The 20,820-nt window shown below is 39.9% G+C and overlaps 1 protein-coding gene across 4 annotated transcripts in view; it reads right to left on the bottom strand.

Moving 5' to 3' along the window:
* Positions 1-1,169: 1,169 nt before the first annotated feature.
* The window catches only part of CCDC186 (coiled-coil domain containing 186), a 47,310-nt gene continuing 27,659 nt past the window's right edge, over positions 1,170-20,820 (bottom strand). For all 4 annotated transcript variants that reach the window (XM_077930246.1, XM_077930247.1, XM_077930245.1 and 1 more), the window contains 10 exons: positions 20,438-20,542; positions 19,207-19,305; positions 18,943-19,029; positions 16,952-17,094; positions 13,471-13,726; positions 12,152-12,341; positions 11,985-12,065; positions 10,375-10,585; positions 8,243-8,462; positions 1,170-7,915 (listed from right to left, as the gene is read on the bottom strand). In XM_077930246.1, coding sequence (XP_077786372.1) covers positions 7,832-7,915; positions 8,243-8,462; positions 10,375-10,585; positions 11,985-12,065; positions 12,152-12,341; positions 13,471-13,726; positions 16,952-17,094; positions 18,943-19,029; positions 19,207-19,305; positions 20,438-20,542 — 1,476 coding nt within the window. In that variant the 3' untranslated portion in view covers positions 1,170-7,831. The remainder of the gene's footprint in view (positions 7,916-8,242; positions 8,463-10,374; positions 10,586-11,984; positions 12,066-12,151; positions 12,342-13,470; positions 13,727-16,951; positions 17,095-18,942; positions 19,030-19,206; positions 19,306-20,437; positions 20,543-20,820) is intronic.

The raw sequence follows: 20,820 nt of genomic DNA on the forward strand, positions 1-20,820 counted from the left end.
CAGCCGAAGCCCAAATGGCAACAGCCAATCAGTCAAGTGGGGAAATTCCTGCTGTGTCCCTGCCCCAATGACAGACGATGGCATAGCAATGTCAATCACACAAAGCCCTAAAATTAAGCAGAGGTAGGCGGGTGTTCCGAATGGACAAGCCAAAAGGAGAAGCTCTGGGTCATGCGCATGGATATAAATAGGTCCCTCGATCCATTCAGACTGCACCCCATTGGCCAGATTGAACCCAACATTGAGGGACCTACTACGGGTGTTGTGGCTAACTGATCCAGCCTACCCACAACACAGGAGGTCAGTCTCCAGATCTCACCCCAACATGTGCCCTCTTTTAGGGAGGACACGATTTATCATTTCTTTCACACAGCACATGCACCAAGGGACTTGAAGATACAAGATGACAAATCCCCAGAAATCTGATATTCCGGCCCCAAGCAGGGCTGCCCAGTCTGCTTCAGCTAGCCAAGTTTGGCACTGTATTTGTTTGTGCGCTTTGTCTGTCTGTGTGTCTCTGGCAATACAAGCGTACGATTCATCCTGTTGAAACTCCTTGTGTCCGGCTTAAGAATTTGGTTTAGGCACACCTGGTGTACTCCAGCCTTTCTTCAGAGAAATAGGTTGTGATTACTTCAGAAATATTTTAATATTTCTTCATTTTCAGCTTTGTATTCTTCTTATTTAAAAAGCATGCCTAGACATTCCGTTGTTGCTCCCATAACCTAGGTTTAAGGTGTCATTTAGCTCCTAGCTTTCATATCTGTTTCTAACACTGACCTGAAATGCATATTTATAGGACCCACCTTTCCGTAATTGAAGCAGCTTTGTAAACTGTTTTAATGGATGTATGCCACATTAGGCCTTATGGTGAATGACAGCTTACAAATCATGATCATCATCCACCAGGCGTACACCTAAGGAAATGTGTATATTTCCAGCCTCATCAGATCATTAATTTAGTCAATAAGAAGTGGGTATGCATTGCAATGAGGGTATATATACATACATTAATGCCTCCTTTGCAGGATGAAGGTGTATAAGTTAACAAGAACCAATTGTTAAAATGTCTTTTTAAAAATCCATAAATTGTAGGTTATGTACAGAGGGTCAAAATTATTTTCCCAGACATGTTGCTGTCAGAAGTACTAAACAGAAGCAGCCACACATTTGTTTCTGGCATTTATTATTTCAAAGTCCAATATATACATAATGTATATCCATGTATGGGGGGGGGCATCATTTATACAGAAATATCTACAGAATATGATTTAGTCAAGCCATTATTTTCTATATTTTTGTCATAATACACATACATACAAATGGAAGATTGGACATAATGAAATTATCAGCACTCAAAGTAGATAAATAATATAATCATTTCTGGAAAAATATGTTCAACACCTATAATGAACTGAGAGATCCACACAGATATGGCATCGTTTTCCCTTCAATTTGTTTTCGCTAGAGGATATGAAGTGTTTTCTAGCACCACCTACTGTTGTTTCAAAATATTAAACTACCTTGCTTTAAAAGGATTATGAATAAAGTAACATTCATAGGGGCTTGTTTACTCTAAAATTATATTATGAACAGAAAGAACACTCCCACCCCTCTATTCTTCAGGAACAAGATGCACTTTTAAAGTAGAACACGTCTGCTGTCTTAGAAAACAGGTGGTTTTGGTCCTCATTACTAAGCCTTAGTACTATTTGCAAATGATTAACTTGAAGGAAATGAGTTGCAAACAAATTAATCATCAATAAGAGCAGAGTATTTTTTATTTTATTTTTTTTGCTAAGGATGGCAGTCAATAGTAACTGGAGGGGAGCTACTAACCTCAGTGGGAACATCAAGTGATTGCTTGCATGTATGACTGAGCTGCCACAAATGTTAATTCCAAGTTAGAACCATCACCCAACATCACCTGAAATACGACACTCTTCAATGCAGTCAAGTGATGTACATACTTGGGTACACCATCTAATTTGCGCACTCTTTTAAAATTGCATGAACGTTGTCTACATGCATATACAAGTCAGTGTTCTAGGTCTGTCAGCATTCCCTCTTGCATGACAGATGTCCTCAGATGACAGTAACCCTGCCTCTAAGTATGCATATTTTCTGTTACAAAAATATCTGATTTACCACTTTCATGTACATGCAGACAGCCGCCAAGAGGAATTACTGTCATTTTTCTAAACAAAGAATAACGTGGGTTGCCTCACAGATAGATGTCAACTTGTTAACAACCAACACTGTGATTTTGACACTGGGTAAAGGTTGTTGCTCTTCAGGAAATGGAATTGAAAACTTGCTGGGGCATACCAAGATTTTGAACCCAAATCTGTGAGTAACCTCCTCGTTTAGAACAGATATCGGGACTGGCTGCCAAGCTGACCTGTGTTTGAAAACCACATAGCACTTGAATTTAAAAGCCTAGAAAGAGAAGAATAAGATACGAAACCCAAGTCATTCTGTTAACAGAAGATGGAATCTTAAATTCTGGTGGAAGGAACAGCTTTGTCCTTTCAAGAATGCTGCCGATATCTTTGTCTCCAAATGAAGAGAGCTCGTTCTTTTATCTCTAACACTTTCTGTGAATTGTGCCATGGTCATTTCAGACTCTGCTTTTTAAGAGGCTCCTATGAGGCTAGAAAGATTGGACAACCGACTTAGCATCTCAGTCCTGGTTATGGCCCATCATGTATCATGCCACTTAACAGTCATGGCTTCCCCCAAATAATTCTGTGACCTGAAGTTTGTTAAGGGTGCTGAGAGTTGTTATGAGTCTCCTATTTTTCTCCCAGGGTTACAACTGCCGGAGCTCCCTGGAAGGAGGGACTGATTGTTAAACTACTCTGAGAATGAGCTCTGTGAGAACAGGGATTTCTTTACAACTTTTGAGCACCCTTAAAAAACCTAGTGTTTCCATGAGTCTTAAGGGGGTAAATCATGATGGTTCAAAGTGGCATGATGATGATGATGCTTTAAAGGTATGGTGCAGAAGGGGGGTCTGTCTATAAAGCTCCATGGGGTTCAAGTGGAGGTTAATCCCAGAAAAGTGCAAAGGTCTGCAGCCAAAGGACCAGGTTACTCTTAAATATACTTTCTTTCTTGAACGGGCTTTGAAAAGGAAGTAAAGTAATGTGCAGTTTATTTGGAACATCAGAAATGCATTAGATAGTGGTAACATCACTTTATTTTTTTCTAATTTCTTTATTTTCATATTGAAGCAATTTCCTATATATATTTTCCCTGTTCATAGCATGCACTAATCCTTGTATTACCATTGTCTGACGAAAACTCCCTTATTTAATTAGTTTAAATTATCAGGAATTAAAGACCAATTAAGAGGTCATGTTGCGTACTGGGGACATACAATGCTGCAAAACATGTGCCATTCCTAGAGCAAGTTTTCTCCAGATACTGCTTGATAATATTTCATGCATATGAAGACTCAGGCCCATGAAAGCTTCTATGCCATAACAAATTTGTTAGCCTTTAAGGCGCTACAAAACTCTGGTGTTTTTTTTTATTACTAACCCCTTCTATAAATGCCTGAATCACCATTTTTATCATTTGGACGGTTTGCTGCAGGTAGCCCTGAAGAGGTCTCTAATTAAGCATTCTGAATATTCAAAAAGAAGGTGGCCTAATATGCTGACCTAAATACCTCTGACGGTAAAAGAATAGCATTAAGTATGCCTGCTTCCTCTGGGTGGTCTAAGCTACTTCTACTGCACAGAAAAGTAAAAGGTAAAGGTACCCCTGCCTGTACGGGCCAGTCTTGCCAGACTCTAGGGTTGTGCGCTCATCTCACTCTATAGGCCGGGAGCCAGCGCTGTCCGGAGACACTTCCGGGTCACGTGGCCAGCGTGACAAGCTGCATCTGGCGAGCCAGCGCAGCACACGGAACGCCGTTTACCTTCCCGCTGGTAAGCGGTCCCTATTTATCTACTTGCACCCGGAGGTGCTTTCGAACTGCTAGGTTGGCAGGCGCTGGGACCGAACGACGGGAGCGCACCCCGCCGTGGGGATTCGAACCGCTGACCATGCGATCGGCAAGTCCTAGGCACTGAGGTTTTACCCACAGCGCCACCCGCGTCCCTCACAGAAAAGTAGTTAGGCAGAAAACTATGGTAGTGGTAAAGTAAACTCAATATTGATAGAGTCGTGCATACTCCACAATTCAGTGCAAACACAAAGTACAGTGCTGGCCATGAAGATGCTCTGGTCATGGTAATGATTGGCTTGCCCATATAAAATGGCAAATTCAACTGCCTGTGACAAAGATTTGGATCAGGAGCAAGAGGTGGTTAACTGTTCTAGGGGTGGGGACTGCAACCCAGGAAGATAAAATCTTATTTTTTAAAGAATATGCTTGTGGGAGGGTTTTTTTTGGGGGGGGGGGTTAGGTCTTTTGTGTTTTTATGTTGTGAACTGCCCTGAGATATTTGAATGAAGGGCAGTATAACATTTATTATTATTTATTATTTCCTTCTCATGCTAACCCTTTGCTCCCACAGCACTGCTATTTCTCACCTGAATCTTCCCTGGCTACTTTTGTCAATTACAGATCTCCCCTCATCTTGTCAAGTTGCCCTCACAGCATTTGCAAATTGCATCTATGAAAGAATGGCAAAGATACAATCAAATTAAATTGCTCTCCAATAATTCCACCTTCAAAGTGATCTTAAAATGCAAAGGGCTGATTCAAATTGATAGTCTGTCTGAACACTACCTTGAGACATACTCTAACAATTTGGGATGTGCAGTCTCCCGGTTGTTCATGCAGCAGTTACTATCCTGTTTGTTGGCTTTTTGTATTGAGCGAGTGCTCTGTGCAGAATATGCCGTTTTTCATGCCAATGAAAACAGATGGCTTTGTGGCAAACCTCTTAGGTGTTGTAGCCATCTATGCTTTACTCGGTGTAGTCCCACTGCAATTAATGGTGCTAAGTCATCCATTAATTTCAATGGGTCTACTCTGAATATAGCTCACACTAGATACAGCACCAAATATCCAGTTCTGCTTGTGCCAACTACCATCACACAATTGGTTTACCACAAGCTGGGAGTTGCTGTCCAGGCATATCACACACACTCAAGTTTATTGATATCCTCCATTCAGAAAAGAATAAGCAATCAGGCCTATTAAAAGGCTTATCAAAATAATGGTTTCCACCACATCACCCTAATCTGAGCTCTTTTTTCATCTTAATAGTCTAAGTCAAACTCTGTCCTGGACCAATTCACACAGGTGAAAAGGAAGTTCTTCCCTTCCAAAACATCTGTGTTCCTCATGAAAGGAGAAAAGGAGGTTCACTCCGGGCTGGATATATTTTAAACAAGACTCAGTGCAATTGCAAATATACAACTTTTCAAGCATATATAGTAGATAGGCTAAATTTGTGGTGCACAGTGATGCACTATTCTGAAAATAAATACACTTCTGCCATTAAAAACCCCAAGAAATTCTGGGTTGGTTGGTTGGTTTTGTGTGCAAACACTCCTTAATTCCTGATCCTTAAAAACAAGTAATTGGTGACTAACAATGACCCCCTTGAAGGAAAAACTGCAGACTTGTACAGTTTCAGTTACTCCAGTTCTAATTTATACACAATGAAGTAACACTAAACAGGGGAAAGTGTCTAATTTTGTATGTACAAGACTGAGGACAGTTCATTCTCCCCAGCATCATAAAGGTTCCATTTGGAAGGCAAACATGTTTTGCTAATGTAATGTTGCTACTGTATATGTATGAAATGCATGGCTTTTTAAAAAATACAAACTCTAGCAGTATATACATATTTGTACAAATACATTTGTTTAGGGTTCCTTTTTGTTTTTAAAGAGCAGTTCTCTCAAAGTGAGACTCAATCCACAAACATGAGAAGAGGAATGGAGCCTCCACATGCAACTATGTAAGAAGTTCAAGTTGAGATTTGTATTTCAAACAAACAAATGAAAAGAAACATTGCAACTTGAAATAGAGGCTGCCTTCCTCTCACGCCTCCACCCTTGGGTGGGGAAGGGGGGGGGAATGAAGGAAGAAAGTTAATTAAACTTGAATGGCATATGTCAATTTCTTTTCATTACCCTTAATTTTTGATGCAGTGTAGCTTTTCAAAGCTGCTATATTCTAATAAGGCAAAACAAAGCAATGACCTAGTTGGAATAATGCATTTACCGTACGCCAATGACTTCCTGAAAGGGGAAGGCAAGCATCTGCTTCATCTTCCTCCTATCAGAACAAGCTCAAGCCTGAACATGCACTGCCCTCTTCTCAAAAAGGAACATGAAAAACCACATATTATCACTTCAAGGTTTAAAGCATAAGAAACCAGAGCCTCCCTTTTATTGCTCTGCTCCCTGGAAATGCATGCAAGCGCTCGTCAAAGAAAGAGAAAGAGAAAAGCCTGAAGTTCCCACCAGCTTCTTCTCTTCCCAAAACAGCCTCGATAACTTAATTTTACTTGTTGTTCTTGAACTTTTACTAAGTACATGCTGTCCACCAGCAAGACTACTCAAGTGCTCAGTTATTTCCAATGCTTTGCAATTTGTATTTTAGGATTCGCATAGCTCACATACATATTTTTGGCAGAGATGCAGCTGTTCATTATTGTCTCCTGGCGGTGCCTATCATTTCAGCAGCCAATAGTGGGTAGCTTTTTCTGTTCATTCTGTGCCAGGCTTGTGGCCCTCCAGATTGCAGGGCAGATCCCATTGCCCCCGACCACGCTGACTAGAACGGATGGAAGTTAAGAGTCCAGCAAGACATGGAGGGTCACAAGCTGTCACTCACCATTCTTAAGAAAGCTTGTATGTAGTCATTTCTAGTAGCAGACTACCATAGTTTTGTAGTGTATAGACAACTTAAGTTCCCTAGTAAATACCTCTTTTCCTTCTTCCACCCACGTAGAAGTATGGCCTTGCCAGTACATGGGCAGATATGAGACAGGCGATAAAGTAGCAAGAGTATATGTTTATGCCACAGCACACACATGCAACTGCTATTTCCATTTAAATTTGCAAAGCCTTCCAACGGTTCAAATAATAAATAGCTCTGTATTTTATTAGCAATCTCTGTAGGTGAAAGCCTGGTTTCAACAGCTCACACCAATTAGCTGCAGAAGTTTCTCTTTCAATTATTCTCTTTAATTAAAAAATAATAATAATCCAATTCATATCCAAGAAGTCAGCAGGGATTTTTAAAAAAATCTCTCGTCTCCAATTGATAAAATATGCAGTACCATGTCCTTAGAGAACAGTCTACTATGAAAGTCTTTTCCAATGCATGTTATAAATAAAATCAACCAATTTAAATAAATCCAAGAGAGGAAGTGCATGTGTGTGAGTGTTTGGTTTCCCCCAGACATATATCCTCTGGAGGGCAATAAGTTTAATATGTCCAATGGACAACCCTCTCCATCACTACCCACCCCCAAGAACTGCAAAACCCAAGAGTCCTTCCACCAAACTTCTTCATTAACAGGCAGTGGGTACTGTAGTTGCACAAAGCAGAATTATTATTTTTTTCCCTCTCTCTCTAAATATAAGTGCATAAAATGGTGCATGTTGATATCTTGTTTCAGTGAAAAGCAATATGGATGCACATAGCGTTCAGAAAAGTTCACCAAGAGTTTTCCATCACTTCAGGCAAAGCAAGCGCTGGGCCTTGGGCCTTGTAAACCTCGCTCATAAACATACTCCAGTTTGCTTTATTAAAGCTTCATGGGATTGACAGAAGACACTGGCGGATATCCAGGTTATATACCAACAGGGTATGGAGCACCTGTCTTTTCTGCCTCCTTGGTCTTGCTCTCAGCTATGTTTGCTTCAGTCTCTGTTCCAGTTCATGCTGCTGCTTAATTAGCCGTTCTATTTCTGTTCCTAGTGTTTGCAGATTTTCCTTTGAAGAAAATAGAGGGGGATATTAGCGGACTTTATGATACCCAATTAAACAAAAAAACAGTGCCTTGTCTTCAAGGTTGAATGAATTCAAGTCCACTGCAATTTGAAACCTGCACACATTAGTAAGAAAGAAAGGATAGATTTACTCAAAATTATTTCACTTCAGGGTACACATGACAGTCTGCCTAGATATTTTAACTTTGTTCAGAGCATGTCTAAAAGGCTTTTTTCTATAATAGCTTGCAGTCATATACCATCACTTAAAAAACAACAACCAAGGTGCGATGAAAAGCATGATGTATTCTAATTTTCTATTTCAAATTACCTTCAGGGTAATATTCTTCAATAAAGTGTCCTCCAGGACTGCTTGGAGCTTCCTGTTTATCTCCAGAGAGAGTTCCAAAGTGAGCCCGCTGTCTGCTGGGTGAGATGTGTAGAGAGAGGCCATAATCCCACCACGCCTACTTAAATGCACTTTATTGAAATCAGAGGCCTCAGATGACAATGTGCCAGCTTCTTCCCTCAAAATGTAGCTCTGGATTATTCTGTAGAAAGTAAAACAGTGTAAGATAGTGACAACATGAAAGAACACAGGCAGCTAATTTGTCCTGTCAGAAAATTAGTCCATCTAACTCAGCATTGTCCCTACACGCAGAGTGTCACAGAGTGAACTCAGTGGGAGAAATGCTATTATTGCTCTATAAAAATGTTACATTGGGAACACTACCTTATTAAGAATAGTTTCTAGGTAGAGCAAAAATACTTCAAACCATGCTGTTTTATATATTTAAAGGCAACTTTCCTAGCCAAACTAGCTGTGGTCTTCTTCCGAGACACAATAGCAGCTCATAATTCCCCACGGCTAGTCTTGGCACCAGCAAAAACCTCAAGATATTTAAATTGACAAAACTGCTTTTAGAAGTGGCATCATGTCCTAGCAGTTTCCAACTGGGCATATAGTCCCCAGAATCACCTTCACTGTTAAAAGGAAACAAACTTGGTCAGATGTCAAGCAGTGGCCTGCAGAGCCAAACTAACTAGTGTTCCCAAATTTTGTCCTCATTGTTAACTCTAAGAGCCATCATATGTACATTTCTTAGGGAGTTTAGCTGAAGTAGTCTCCAACTAATGAGAGTTGGCTATACAGTGGTACCTCGGGTTAAGTACTTAATTTGTTCTGGAGGTCCGTTCTTAACCTGAAACTGTTCTTAACCTGAAGCACCACTTTAGCTAATGGGGCCTCCTGCTGCTGCTGCGCTGCTGGAGCACGATTTCTGTTCTCATCCTGAAGCAAAGTTCTTAACCTGAAGCACTATTTCTGGGTTAGCGGAGTCTTTAACCTGAAGCGTATGTAACCCGAGGTACCACTGTATTGTTCTCATTGTGAAAAAGAAAGTGAGGAACTCACAAAAATTATTTGACTTCATGACACCAAGTGTCACCAAGTGCAAATAGATTCCAGCTTGTGTCTTTAGCAATCGTGTACTGTATTCTGAAAGTAGGTGTACAGTACACTTTGCTGCAGCGATGTGTGCTACACAACTACTTAGCAGCTTCAAACTGAAACAGCTCGCGCAAATTAACTGTGCTGTGTGGTTTTTTTTCTTTCGCAAAGGTGAAGAGCTTAGTGTCTAACATCTGCCAACATAAGAATAGTGAAGGAAACTTTCGGCTTAATGCTTCCCAGTCAGTAATTTGCTAAGATTCAATTTGCATGAAAGGTAGTAATTAAAGAGAACAGCAAATTGCTATGGAAGCACTTTCAGAATTCACGTTCAAATCAGATTTTTTTAAAAAACAGCACAGACTACTTTGCATACGTCAACACACATAATTAGCTTTGAATCACTACAGTTTAATTAACATTGCTATTTTAGTTTAATTCTATGGTAAGTTCTGTTTACTATTAAGATATTTCGTTTACCAAATTAGCGCCTATATATGAGAAATGGAGGAAACTTTCATTGCAGAAGCGTGCCCTCCACCCTCACCCTGAAAAACATGGAAATACATTGGGGCTATATTGAGGTGTCTGGCACCATTTCCATTCCTGATGAAGTTATCCAGCTACCATACAGAGTACAGTGGTGCCCCGGAAGACGAATGCCTCGCAAGACAGAAAACCCGCTAGACGAAAGGGTTTTCCGTTTTGGAGGTGCTTCGCAAAACGAATTTCCTATGGGCTTGCTTCGCAAGACGAAAATGTCTTGCGAGTTCCTGCAGGGTTTTTTTCCTCCCCCCCCCTTTTTCCCAAGCCGCTAAGCCGCTTAACAGCTGATCCGCTAAGCCGCTAATGGGCTTGCTTCACAAGACGAAAAAACCGCAAGACGAAGAGACTCGCGGAACGGATTCTTTTCGTCTTGCGAGGCACCACTGTACCAGTGTTAACTTTAAACACAGCATCTTGCATTGTATTTTTTCAAACTGATTACCAAATGGACCAGATGTTGTACATACTTGGTTTTTTTCCTGATTTCTTCAACCAGCTGTTTGATATGATCCTCCATGAACTCCATCTTCTCATTTTTCCGAGCATGGGCTTTCTGTAACCTTACTATTCTCTCAATCAAGATGGTCTTGTCCACTTCAGGGAAATGATCCACAGCTACTGAAGAGCCACTGTTTTCTGGCGAGCGATCTTCATTACTGCTTCGAGCATTAAGCGATCCTGTCAAAACCAATGACATCTTAATTGCAATGCATGGCTCTCAGTCAAATAAAGAAAAGTTATGGATTATAAAAGATTTTAATCTGCATTTTGACATAATATTCCACAAAAATGGCTAACATATAAAATGCAGTATGAAAATCTAAAATACCCATTTCATAATAGTACTAAAACCTAAACTGCCCTGAGGTTGTGAATTGCCTTGAGATCTTTTGATGAGAGGTGGTATATAAATTTAATAAATTAAAATAAACAAGATAGTACAGACAAACTATAGAACTCAGGCAGACCTCAGCAAAGCAACCCAAATTTATAATAACTATTAAAAATCACAGGGGGATGGGTTCTGCTAAGGACACTTAAAGGAGGCTACCCAATTGCAGAAGCTTTTGAGATCCACAGTTGTGGCCCACTGTAAAGGAAGGTCCTATTACAAGTGACTACCACCCTGATTGTTAAACAAACATATTCAGAATTGTGCCAAAGCTTTACCATGTAAAGTGTTGTTCCAGTTTAGAATCTGGTCAAATTCACGAGTGCCTCACCTTTTTGACTACTATATGATGGAGGTTGAAAAAACAAAACATTTAGATTTGTGCAGAGCCTTTGACGCCACTTGCAGACCTTGTAAGATGATGGCAGGCCTCTACACAGACAGATAATTCCACTCCATGTTCAAAGTAATAGAGAAGCAATGAATTTTAAAGCAGCAGATTCACTGTTGTAAAACATGAATTGATTTTTCATTTGTGCACTGCCAGCTTCCAAGGAAGCAATAAAAAGGTAACTGATTTGTATTTGCCATCGAACACATAGTCAGGAAGATATAAAGAATCAGCAAGCTATAAATGCTAGGGTCAAACTCTCCAAGAACTATTCCATTATTTCATGGTAGCCTCACACAACTGCAATTGTATTCGAGATTCAGAACAAATTAATGGTTGGAACATTAGAGCAGACATTTGAGCAGTTAAAGTTGCCCAGTGAGTTTTTTTCCCAATTGCCTGATAAAGTGAATACACAAGACCTGTTCTAGATAAATTATTTCTGTAATAAAGTATGACTGTCATCAACTACTGTCATTTATTAAGTACTGCAGTTATTGTAATCCATTCCTTGTATAAGCCAATGTGCTTTTTTTCACTGAAGAAAAAAAAGTTACCGTGAATTACTATTTACTATAAATAATATAGAACTGGTTGGATACGGAAAAAACCCTCAACAGATGTGGGTTCATGTATATTATAATCTGGTGGGGGATAACTGTTAGTAACTGGCATGGTTGGGGGAAATCATGCTGGTGAAAATATACTTTGAGAACTACAATATGTTTTATTGGCATGATTTTGGTAGAGGTTTTTTTAAATAAATAATTGATGAGACTAATCAAACGACCTACCTGATGAGCTAGAACGACTCCCCATACTGCTGACATCTTTATCATAGTTGCCATTTTCAAGCTGATCTAATTTTCTTCGTGCTAAGGGAACAAACCATAAATTATTTGATGCAGTGCTAATGTTTTTGGGAAAAAGCCATACAAATCAAGGTCTGAGAAATATTAACCTTGCTGAAGTTGCTTGGTGAGGTCTTTCAGATTTGCAGCATGCTTTCGCTTCTGCGTAACCAACTCATCTTTTAATTCATCTGCTTTAGTGTTGAGGTCTGCTAATGCTTTCTGTTGAGATGCTAATTCAGCCTGCAGCGCTTGAACGTTGTTTCTGTGAAGTTCCTCTTCTTTCTGCAATTTACTTGCCTGAATTTATAAAATGAAACACATATATTTATACAGTCCAAACTATGATGTGTTATCATTTGCTTTCCCCATTGCCCACTGAGTATTTCATACAATTTTAAAACACATTGCAAAAAGAAAAAGGAAGGCCCAATATACCAACTGCTTATATTCCAATACACCATATTGTTCCTGGGGGCTTTGTAGAATATGGTTGTCATGGAATATAAGAATCTGTTGTGAGGAATGGGAAGATCAGATTAGCTGTCCCCATGTGTTATGAAGTACAAGCATTTATACTTCCACAGGCTGTATTTCCTCCCACAGTTATAGAGAATTTAGAGCTTTGCTGCCCATGTTATGCTATACGTGATTCCAGTTTCCAATTTCTGAAACGTAAGCTTGTATATATTCATTTCATATACTGCAAAGCATTTATTTAATGCTTCAAATGGGCTCGGACGTTGCATAGAAGCCAACCTGCCAGAAAACTTGCAATCTACATTAGGTGGCCAACAAGATGCACAGCTCAAGGAAGCACCAGAGGACTGCACAAGGCATACAAGACTTTCAGAACTCCCAGTAACCAGGCTGGAGAACCAGCCACCACTTCCTTAAAGTGAGATCATACTATTTCGATTTACAGCAGGAGGCACCATTTGTGGTGCAATGCTTCTTACCCGTCATCCACAGCCACTACCTAAGTCAAGCCGGTTAACGGGCCAGTTATAATGAGCATTGTGCATGTACCTGGCTGTGTTTTTTTCCTATTCAGACTGCCCCATGTTTATTCAAATAGCACCCCCCTCCCCAAGAAGAAATCTGCCAAATTTGGCTTCAGCAGTGGCACACGGAAGCAGGGTTTCTCCTATTCACTATAAATATAGTAAGATACATCTGCCTTTGTGCCGAGTGGCTGACTGGCTCAAAGGCAGGGGCTGATGACATTTTCAAGGTTTTCTTCAGGTAGACAGGAATTATTTCATCGTGCTTTGGCCCCACTGTAGCATCTCTATTTTAATTATGCCACTTATTGAGCAACAGCAGAAGCAGAAGCAGGAATACATCCAGGCTTATTCCAGGGCTTAGGGTTTAATTAAAAACATTAATTGACATAAGCCTTAACCAATTAATTGACATTCTGATTTACCAGTTCATCTCTTGCTTGCTTCACTAGTTCCAGCTGATTCTGAGACTCTCTCTCGCTGTAGGTGATCTTATCTACTTGCATTTGTAGGGAGTTGGTTTCCGACTGCAGTTGGGCGTTCTTAGTACTCAGCTTTTCAGTGAAGACCAATAGCTCCGATTCTCTTTTCCGGCTGCCATCAATGTCCTTCTGGAAGTCAGTAAGCAGAGAGTTGAGACTGCCCACTTCTTCCTTCAAGGAGTTAATCTCTTGTTCATCTCTGAAATCAAGGGTGGACATCATTTTGAGATGTGAGAAGAGGAGTTCAAACTAGACAGGCAACTAACAGTTTCCTAGTTGATAGTCTGCACAATTCATATACACTTTGCAGTTAAAGCTACTGTGCTCATGGCTGCTTTGGTCCTGGTGTCCTCTAGGCCTGCTCTGCTATACAAGATACATATTTTTGGACATTGATTGTTTACTTGAGCAAATCATTATTGCAAAGTGAAATAAATGCTAGAAACCAGTGCTGTAGCTCACAGTCACGATGGCATATAGTTAAAGCTTTTAACTTCAAAATGAAGGAATGTTTCATTTTGGGATTCACTTTGATCATTAAGATGTTACTCATAAGTTGCAAATTGCAGGCACTGTGATTGCACATTTCCAAGAAAAAGCCAATGTTGCCATGTTAATTGGAAGAAATGCAAATGCTCAGTTCTACAAATCCTAAGGGAGGTTGAGAGTTGTTGAAACATTGCTACATCTCAGATAATTATTGCTTACAAGTGCCCTGGGCTGTGTGGGTGGTTCTCTATTTATATGATGCTCTCCTATATTCAGTATGCAACACATTTAACACCAAGAAAGCTGAAAATATACTCAAGGCCCTAGTTCACCCGCACCATATGGAAACATGATTGTGCACAGATGTTTTTGTTCCGGTCGCCCGTAAGTTAGTTTGTTCTGTAATTTCCAAGTCTGAATTCTAGAAGTAAATCCACTGTAATTAAATGGAGTCTTGCTGATGTTAAACAAGGAGCAATTACACAGTCTGTTATTTTAATTGACTGTTCTTTTAAGGAAGACAAAAAATTGTGACTGGGACCCAGGTCAAAGTAAAAGACTGCATGGTATGAAAGCAAGGCACTTTTCAAGGAAATGAAGAGGATGAAGGGCTGCAGATTAATTATTGAAGAAAACTGCAGAGAAATGGGTGCTTTTATTTTTTAAAATAGGGGAAATTTTAATATGCCTATGCAAACAGTTAATAACAAGCCAAACAGAGAGAGACTCAAAATGGAAAGAAAGAGGTGGGGAAGTTCTTGAGAAAGTGGAGTTAATGTGATGGGCCTAGAGCTACAAATTCACGGTGATCAAGTGAGGAGTAACAAGGAGAAGGATGTTTTAAACTATTAACTATAGGATAATTTATTTTAAATCAGATTTGCAGTTATCACATTTTTATTGTCACAGGTAGTCTGCAAAGATTTAGACCAAGATAACGACCTGCACACTATTTGGGTTTCTGGGTTTACCATACCTAAGCCCCACTACTCTAGCCAACATGCCACAATGATTTTTTTTTTGGGGGGGGGTGTCGGAAAATAAATCATTTTAAAATTTCTTGTTAAAGTTTGTGTTAAAATTTGTTTTGTAACAGTAACGCCTTGTTGAAACTAAAAATGATAATATGTATAGGGCAGGTGTGGGAAACCTTGAGCTCTCTGGATGATGCTGAACTACAACTCCCATCATCCCTCACCACTGCCCATACTTGCTGGGGCTGATGAGAGTTGTAGTTCAGCCACATGGGGTGGGCCAAAGGTCCCCCCAAAAAAACCTGAACAAAGGATGTTTCAAGGTTTTATCAGAGGACTGATACCTTTTAGGCTGCCATGAAGGTGTGCGTACAACCACCCCAATGTTGCGTCACGTTTTCACTAGCATTGTGTTTATTATTTATCAACAGTGTAACATTTGTTGCCAGCATTGTAATGTGGTAGTTATGTGGTAGGGTTGTTGGAGCACCATATCTGTTATAATGTTATTGTTTGGAGTTATCCAAAAGTTTTATACTTCTTACTGCCCCTTCCAGGGTGAGAGCCTCCTGCTCTGGTTTAGAACTGCCCACCCATCCCACCCACCAAGGTGAGAAGCAGGAAGGAGTACCGGTTAGTTCAGTGAGGGTGAACTAGGTTTATTGAAGTTGTTGAAATGAGTTTGATTACTATTGGTTGATGGCTGTGACTCTGATTATTAATAATTGGTGTACTGGATTATTACTGGCTGTTGAGTGTAAGGGATTGATTAAATGATGTGTACTTAAAAAAATAAACTTCATTAAGCTGTATGTGGACGTGATGGATGAAAGTGAGAGATTATGAGAGCAGTTGTGTGACTAGCACATTTTTGAGATTTAGGGTTAAAAAATTTATGCAGGTATTTCTGGTTTTTTGAATTCTATATTGATATGATTGTTACATTCATCAATATTGTGCTTTACTGCATATCTAGATACTTTTTTAAAAATTGTGGAGCTTGTGCTTATTGTATACCTATATACTGTACTATGATTTTTTGATGTAAACAGTTTTGAGATCCATTGATAGTAAGTAAATGACTTTTAAAAAAACAAAACTGAACTATTTTATTCATTTTAAGAACATGGACTAGCCAGAGTCCAAGGACATCGCCAGGTGAAGACTTTTGTATTTTCACTCAGTCACTATGAATCTGGATAAGGGTCCAATAGTTTTCTTAAAATAGCTTAAAATCCTATGCTTTTAACACAACATTAAACATAAACATGTAGTTTTGAATAATCAAATCAAACTACTTCTTTTTAAAAACTTTCTTCCCCTGACATAGTGAAATGACTAAGTTGGACTGAAGTTGGTGCTAACTCTAGAAATGTCAAACAGCAACAAAATATTATATGCCATGTCCAAGGTTAAATCATTCAGTAAGGTTTATACCACACAAAACTTTGCTTGGATTGTACACAAGTTGGGTGGCAGCATCAATTATTTGTTGTTAATAATAATAATAATAATAATAATAATAATAATAATAATAATTTATTATTTATACCCCGCCCATCTGGTTGAGTTTCCCCAGCCACTCTGGGCGGCTCCCAATCAGTGTTAAAAACAGTACAGCGTTACATATTAAAAACTTCCCTGAACAGGGCTGCCTTCAGATGTCTTTTAAAGATAGGATAGCTGCTTATTTCCTTGACATCTGAAGGGAGGGTGTTCCACAGGGTGGGCGCCACTACCGAGAAGGCCCTCTGTCTGGCTCCTTGTAGCCTCACTTCTCGCAATGAGGGAACCTCCAGAAGGCCCTCGGCGCTGGATCTCAGTGTCCGGGCTGAACGATGGGGGTGGAGATGCTCCTTCAGGTATACAGGACCGAGGCCGTTTAAAAGAACAGTACTCTTTAAGTATAATATATATATTTTAAAAATCTGCTCTATAAAACCAAAATGTAACTATCTTACCTCTGGTGGTGCTCCTGGAGCTGATCTATGGTTTTCACTTTGTCCAGCAGATTCTGAATCTCAGCCTTCTGGCGATTAATAATTTCTCTGTATTTTGATAATTCATCTTCTGTTCTCAATCGTTCATCCTCTAGACACTTGACCTAAAAACAAGAGAACTTGTTAATGTAAATGGCACATTTCATTCTTTCTGGTAGATTTTATTAGCTTTTTGAATCACAAACGCTTTACACAGTGCTTCTCCTTGTATCTGAGGATGCAAAGACCAGACTACAGTACTCACAGGAGCAGATTACTGGCAACATTTTACTGCTTTGCTGAGAGAGCTGTATCAGTTGCCAATTTGCTACCAGGCTTAAGGACCACCTGATTCCTTATGTGCCACATCAATCACTGAGTTGTTCTGATGGGACACTTCAGTAGTGCCCCATGCCCCTTGACAAGGGACCAAGCCATCAACATGGCAGGCCTTGTCTGGTGGTACGCCTTGCCACTAGCATACCTGGTGCCTTCTTTTAGGTGCAGAGGTCTTTCAAATCTGATTTCTTTTTACCAGCCAAACTTTATTGATCATATTGTAGCATTCTGTATTTATTGTGTACGTCCCCTTGTGATATATATATATATATATATATATATATATATATATATATATATAGAAACTGTGTTGTATAAACATTAAGATTTCGTTTCATTTAACTTGCACAGACACAAGGTACCTGAAACTTAACCTATTTCTCCCCCATCCTAATCTTGCTTTTGTCATCGACTTCTTCATTTAAAGAATTCTTTCCCTACCTATCTGTTTACAAGAAGGGACATGATCTGTTTGGGAAAGTGCTCTGACAAAAGTATAATTACTTGTCATTTTCAGGGTTTGGGGTTTTAAAGTTAAGAGAAAAAGCCACCCGATCTCCAGGCATTGTTAGTTACAGTTACCGTAATCGGATAGGCCATTTTAACAAAGTGTGTGGAAAGTATGGCAAGGAAAGAAAAAAGAACCACCACCTGCCTGAACTCAGCAGAATCGTAACCAGCTTTTAATATAAAGCAGTAAGTTCCCCCCCTCCTAAACTTTGCAGAGGGGGGGGGGACCACAGATATAGCCCTGCATCCTAAATGCTTAGGAGATATAGTGAAATGCAAATGTATTACATTTTAACATCTTGTGAATTGGTGGCTCTCTAATGGAAATTAGCAACAGACAGGTTTCCTACCTGATTTTAGGGGAGTTTGAAGGCTCTACTGACAGATGATGCCATTTATTACATTTTTCAGAACAACAATTGAAAACTAAAATTTTTACATTTTATCACGACATAAATCAGCAAATAATGTACATCATATATCCTTATGGAATTAATCAAATGAGACTCCAAATATGATACCTAGCTCCACTTCCCTTCTCCCTCCTGGCCCTATCTGCCTGTTGTACAAAAAATAAATTTTGTGGTAGCACCGGAGCCATTTCAGTGACAGTACTTGAATTCAAAGTCGAAAGAGCTGATCATGGCCCTGAAGCAGCTCTTTTAGCCATTCAGGAACTCTTTCCTTTGCTTGGGGAAATTAAATCTTCTCACAGCTGCCATGTCAACTCCAGAAGGAAAACGTCAAGGTCAGGAAAAGGATGGTGGCACCAAAGAAATGCCTGCTGCAATAATTTTTTTGAGAGACTATGTTTGGCCCAAATCCTCTGAACTTGTTGCCAAGTTCAATACTTCTTACTTTAGAAGGGCTCTTGAAAGACCTCTTTTCAACCACTGTAACAAGCAATGCAGGAAACAAGAGATGAAGTGGTTGTACCACATTATTTTAGTTCTTGGACTTACTGCTAGTACAATGCCCTTATATATCATACAGAACCATCAGGTCCCTGGAAATCAAATTTGCACTGATCTATCTATCAGTCAAACTATCCAGGTAAATAATACAGTTAGTTTTCCTTCCCTTTGCTTTCATTCTTTTGGCTCCAAGGAAGTCTTCTCTCTCACCTTTGTCCTTAGAGTTCGTAGCTCATCCATACCCTCTTTAAAAGTTCGCTTCACATCTTCAAGTTCTTTTATTTTGGCATGATGTACCTTCGAAAGAGAAAAATGACAATTCTGCATACAACGTGGAGGAAAATGGGATCCAATCCTGTCCACTTCAATCTACACAGCAATTATGTTTTGGACCCACCACTATACTCTTTCCCCCCCAGGACGAGCCTTAACCCTCATTAAAATGCAACCACTGAAGCGAGTAATATATTTTACCTCTAGATGGTCAGACTTCTCCTGCAAGTGTTTTTCCAGCTCTCCTTTTGTAAGTCGGAGTTTTACATCCAACTCATTTGATTTAATTTCTTCAGACTCCTAAGGAGAGGGAATGAGCACTATTAAATCTTCACATGCCAATTCATAAACTGAAAAGACCTTATTTATTGTACAAGTTATGTTACAATCATCTATCCCAGACTTACAGTCCAAACACTATGAGCTTATTTTCTTCTAAGTCAAGCTTGGAAACAGATCACTGCTTTTAGCACTGTGGGTAACATGCAAAAGGGAGAGACAATCACTCTGAAACAACAAACATAAGATACCAGATGTGTGTGGACTATGTGCAATTTGCTACGAGGGACATGCATATGCTCCCCCATTCAGACATTACACTGGGAAAGCATATGCGTGGTCAAGATACAGAATGGCTCTCTCCTGCAATCAATATCCCCAAGGATAAATAAGGAGGCAGAGGAATGACATCAGATGTTATTGCCACTCAACAGACTCTCTTTCTTTGTGTAATGTCACCCCTCAGTCTCCCAAGAATAAGGAAGGACATGCTTATTGCAGGCAGGAGAGTTATGAGATCACCTGATCAGGACCTGTGTTTTTGAAAACTAAGTGTGTATGGATATTGAAACCTACACTCTCTGGATGTAAAAAGAAAAAGGTTATACTATTTCTAGATGTTGCATATGTTCTGTCATATAGAAAGATTAGAACCAGTGCCCTCCATTAGACTGGGACTGAAGATTTCTCACCTGAAAGGAGGAAACTTAGCCCTGAGAAAAGCTGGGTGGTGGCTATGGCATGCCACTTAAGGAGTCTTGGGCATAACTTAGTTAGTATCCTTGGTCCCTAGCCTTACCACACACAGGTGTTCACTATACCTTAGGTCAGTACCTCTGGGTTGTATGGTGGCTAAAAAATAACTATAATATTATGCACACTCAGCACAACAGAAAGATCTTTCTATTGAATGCGATAGTGCAGAAGATCAGAACATATGGCTAGAGTAAGATGAAATAGCAAGCAACGTATCTGGATTTGCCTGTGCCAGGACAATTAATTAATTTAGAAATGACATTAGATCAGATAGGTTTTGGGAAAGAATTGTATCATTTCAGCTATAGGGCTAGAGGTGAGTGTGGGACATGCAAGAAAAGAAAACCTATATACAAGTTTAACATCTTAATTTTGCTTCATGTAACATTATACCCACTTGATATGTTTTTATGATTTCTTGGCAGTTCTTTCGTATTTGCTCAGCTTCCTCTTTCGCTTGAGTGACTTTTGCGGTTGCCTCTTTAAGCCGATCTTTGGTGTCCTGGAAAACCGATAAACAATGGTTAAAGGTAAAGGTAAAGGTACCCCTGCCCGTACGGGCCAGTCTTGCCAGACTCTAGGGTTGTGCGCTCATCTCACTCAAGAGGCCAGGGGCCAGCGCTGTCTGAAGACACTTCCGGGTCACGTGGCCAGCGTGACGAAGCTGCTCTGGCGAGCCAGAGCCGCACACGGAAACGCCATTTACCTTCCCGCTTGTAAGCGGTCCCTATTTATGTACTTGCACCCGGGGGTGCTTTTGAACTGCTAGGTTGGCAAGCG

The sequence above is a fragment of the Podarcis muralis genome, chromosome 6 (genome assembly GCF_964188315.1).
Source record: "Podarcis muralis chromosome 6, rPodMur119.hap1.1, whole genome shotgun sequence".
NCBI classification, from domain to species: Eukaryota; Metazoa; Chordata; class Lepidosauria; order Squamata; family Lacertidae; genus Podarcis; species Podarcis muralis.